Source organism: Chelonoidis abingdonii, chromosome 1 (assembly GCF_003597395.2).
Source record: "Chelonoidis abingdonii isolate Lonesome George chromosome 1, CheloAbing_2.0, whole genome shotgun sequence".
NCBI lineage: Eukaryota > Metazoa > Chordata > Testudines > Testudinidae > Chelonoidis > Chelonoidis abingdonii.
In genome coordinates this window covers 17,555,205-17,558,416 of record NC_133769.1, presented here as the reverse complement: position 1 = coordinate 17,558,416, position 3,212 = coordinate 17,555,205, and the positions used below count along the sequence as shown (strand labels likewise).

At 46.9% G+C, this 3,212-nt stretch overlaps 1 protein-coding gene across 1 annotated transcript; it reads right to left on the bottom strand.

Moving 5' to 3' along the window:
* Positions 1-234: 234 nt before the first annotated feature.
* On the bottom strand, positions 235-2,510 carry LOC142046153 (histone-lysine N-methyltransferase SUV39H2-like). The gene is made up of 2 exons (XM_075061917.1): positions 2,385-2,510; positions 235-975 (listed from the first exon to the last, which is right to left on the bottom strand). The coding sequence occupies exons 1-2, from the start codon at positions 2,508-2,510 to the stop codon at positions 235-237; spliced, it is 867 nt and encodes a 288-aa protein (XP_074918018.1).
* Between the last annotated feature and the right edge of the window lie 702 nt (positions 2,511-3,212).

Here is a 3,212-nt window from a genome sequence, read left to right as displayed (position 1 = left end):
AAGAGACAAGACCTGGTTCTAAAAGTTACAATATAAAAAAAACAATGCCAAGAATCTCTTTTGCACTTCAGCTGCTTTGCATTACTTTGGTGCAGAAAACACCCTGGGTCATACAATATAAAAGGTAATTTGACTTTAAAATGAGATGTCTTCAGTGTACTTCATTAACACCAAGTGCACATTTATCTGTTAAGTAACAATCAAAAAAGTGCTGAAAAAATAAAATTTTTATTTTTAAAAAAGTGTTCTACTAACTTTTAAATCATTTATTCCAAATAATTCATCTCTGAGATAAATACATACCTCTCCAACGTACTCCATCACAAATCTCTTTGTTTTAATTTTCTGGAGGGTTTTTACTCCCCAGCCACGTCCGTTGTTAGTTCTGAAGATGCAAAGAGAATACGGTGTGCCTTTCTGTACTATCCTGTTAGGGCATTCAGGACCACATCTACAGTACGAGTTGCATTCATAGATTGGCAAGCCTGGTTGGATTTTTAACTGCTTTTGTTTATTGTAAGCCAAGAAAAATCCAGCCTCTTCTGGACAACACTTCTCAGCAGGGCAATCAGAGCATTCACAGCCGGTTGTGATTCCATTCATTATATTTATTCCTGGAGCAGGTTTATATTCATTAATGTAGTAAAAGTCTAAAGGAGGGCCCTCAAGATCCACAGTGTTTTCTACAAGAATCATTCCTTTATGGTTCTTTTTCCGGTTGAGTTCTTCCTTCCATCTCTGTAGAGCTATTCTTTGTTTAGCCTTCTTTACTATGTACTGTGCTACTACAGGGTTCAAAGCTTTAATATGGTTTTTCAATATTACTGCTTTGCCTCGTTTCAGCTGAGATAAATATTCATTCTTGTCACTATGGAAGTACTGAAGGAGCAATGGGCATTTAAGATTTTTCAAAGGTACCCAGGTATTTGAGGATTCTGGCCATCCTTTCCATTTCACAAGGAAGTACTCTGTGCCCTTGAAATAGAGAAATAGATACAGATTTAGCAAGACCATTTCCAACAACAGTTAATCAAAAATACCTTGAAAATAAAGTGTGGTTGTTCAATGATACAACTGCTTTGGTATCACATCCATATTAAATAAAATGAAACAGAGGAGTGATTGTCATTAAGGAGGTGGCAAAATTGCATAAACTGAGAGGCGGTCAAACTAACATCCTTAACACCCTCCTTATGATTGAAGCATAACACCACATAGTTAAATTCAGTCATCTGGTCCTAACAGGAGAATCAAGCACTTCAAAAGCAAGGTAACTGGGTATGTACTTTGTGCACCACTTGTAAGGACACGGATAACTGTACAGCNAAGGATTGGTGCTATGCCCTCAGCTTTGTAACAGGCTCTTGGAGGATCCATTTCAGTGTGCCAGACCTCCAACGGTTCTCACTCTTCCCCCAGATCAGGCCATACTACCTCACAGTCTCCCTGAGACCTCTGAAGTTTCAGCTCTCCTGCTTCACACTGTGAGCTTTGTTCAGTGAGTCCGACTGCGAGAGACTGCCGGCAGAAACTTGTACTAAGTATTTGTAGTGACACTCACAGTGTTGTTAAAACAGTAGGGTTTATTAGTCAGCTAGAACACAACATAGGAAGCCCTTAGCACAGAGAACAAAGTTAAAACATAGATCGGGGTGGGAAAACTACAGCCCACGGGTCATGTCTGGCCCATCAGACATTTTAATCCAGCCCTTGAGTCCCACCAGGGAGCGGGGTCAGGAGCTGTGCAGCTCCTGCAAGCAATAACATGTCCCCCCTCCAGCTCTTATGCATAGGGACAGCTGGGGGGCTCCACATGCTGCTCCCGCCCCAAGTGCTGCCGTTGCCGCTCCCATTAGCTGGGAACCACGGCCAATGGGAGCTGCAGGGGCAGCACCTGCAGATGGGGCAGTGCGCAGAGCTGCCTGGCCAGCACAGCTCCTCCACATAGGAGTCAGAGGGGGGACATGCTGCTGCTTCCAGGAGCTGCGAGAATGGGGCAGCACACAGAGCTGCCTGCCTATGTTTCTACGTAGGAGCCAGAGTGGGGATATGCCACTGTTTTTGGGAGCTGCTTGAGGTAAGCTCTGCCTAGACCCTGCACCCTTGACCTTGTCCCACGCCCAAACTCCCTGCCCCAGTCCTGATCCCCCTCCTGCCCTCCAAACCCCTCACCCCCTGTACCCAAACCTGGTCAGCAGTGCATCTGCCTTGCCAGAGGACAGAGCCACTGTCTTAAGTTAGCATGTGGCAAAGTCTACCACCACCAGAATGTATTTCTTCCCTGACCAGGCTGCCTTGCTACGGGGCCCCACAATGTCCATCGCCACCTTCTGGAAGGGTTCCCTCTATGATGGGCAGTGGTCTCAGGGCTGCTTTACACTTACTCCTACTCTCTGACAGGGATCACAGAACTTGCAGTACTGCTTGACTGCATCAAAAGTCTGGGCCAATAAGTTCTGCAGCAGTTTTTGCCTGATGCACTGGATCCCCATATCCTGAGAGGGGGACATCATGGGCCAGCTATTATAGACTCTGACAGTACCTCTGAGGAACCACCAACTACCTCCTGGTGACCCAAGACTCAGTGCTGGGGAGAAACCCATTTCCTATACAGGAATTGCTTCTCCCACAGGAATCTTATCCTGCAGTCAGCCTTAAGAAAGTATGCAGCACTGCAGTCTGCCATGGCCCTCAGCTTCTCTAAGGCAGGATAGGGGAATATCCTCCTGCAGTCCTGCCTGAAATTCAGCTGCTAGGGCAGGGAGTGTGACCTGTCCCTCTTTGCTGGCAGGGACTGAAGTCAGGAACCCCCTTGTCTGTGCCTTGTTTTCCCCTGCTCTGGCTTAGCCCAATGCAGCCCTGCCCCAAGAAGCACACTCCCTTCAGTCAGATGCTTGCTAGCCTTAAGCTTGGTAGTCTGCAACTCTGGGTCTGGGCAGGGTGGTACTGTGCTTCTGGTTCCTGGTAAGGACCAAGCCATTCTAGGCACCATCTGGCCAGTCATCTAGATCATTTCCCAGGAACACCTTTGCAGGTCCTATATCCCAGTCTGTGTGCACCCCTCCTTGGTACCCCATTACAGGTACATCCTCACTATAGGCACCTTAACTGAGGGTCCAGCCTCCCCCTCAGGATTATTCATTGGGCACAAACTGATCTGGGTCCACCACTTTGGGTCTTGCCAGTATCACCTCAGCATCTGTGTCCCAGTA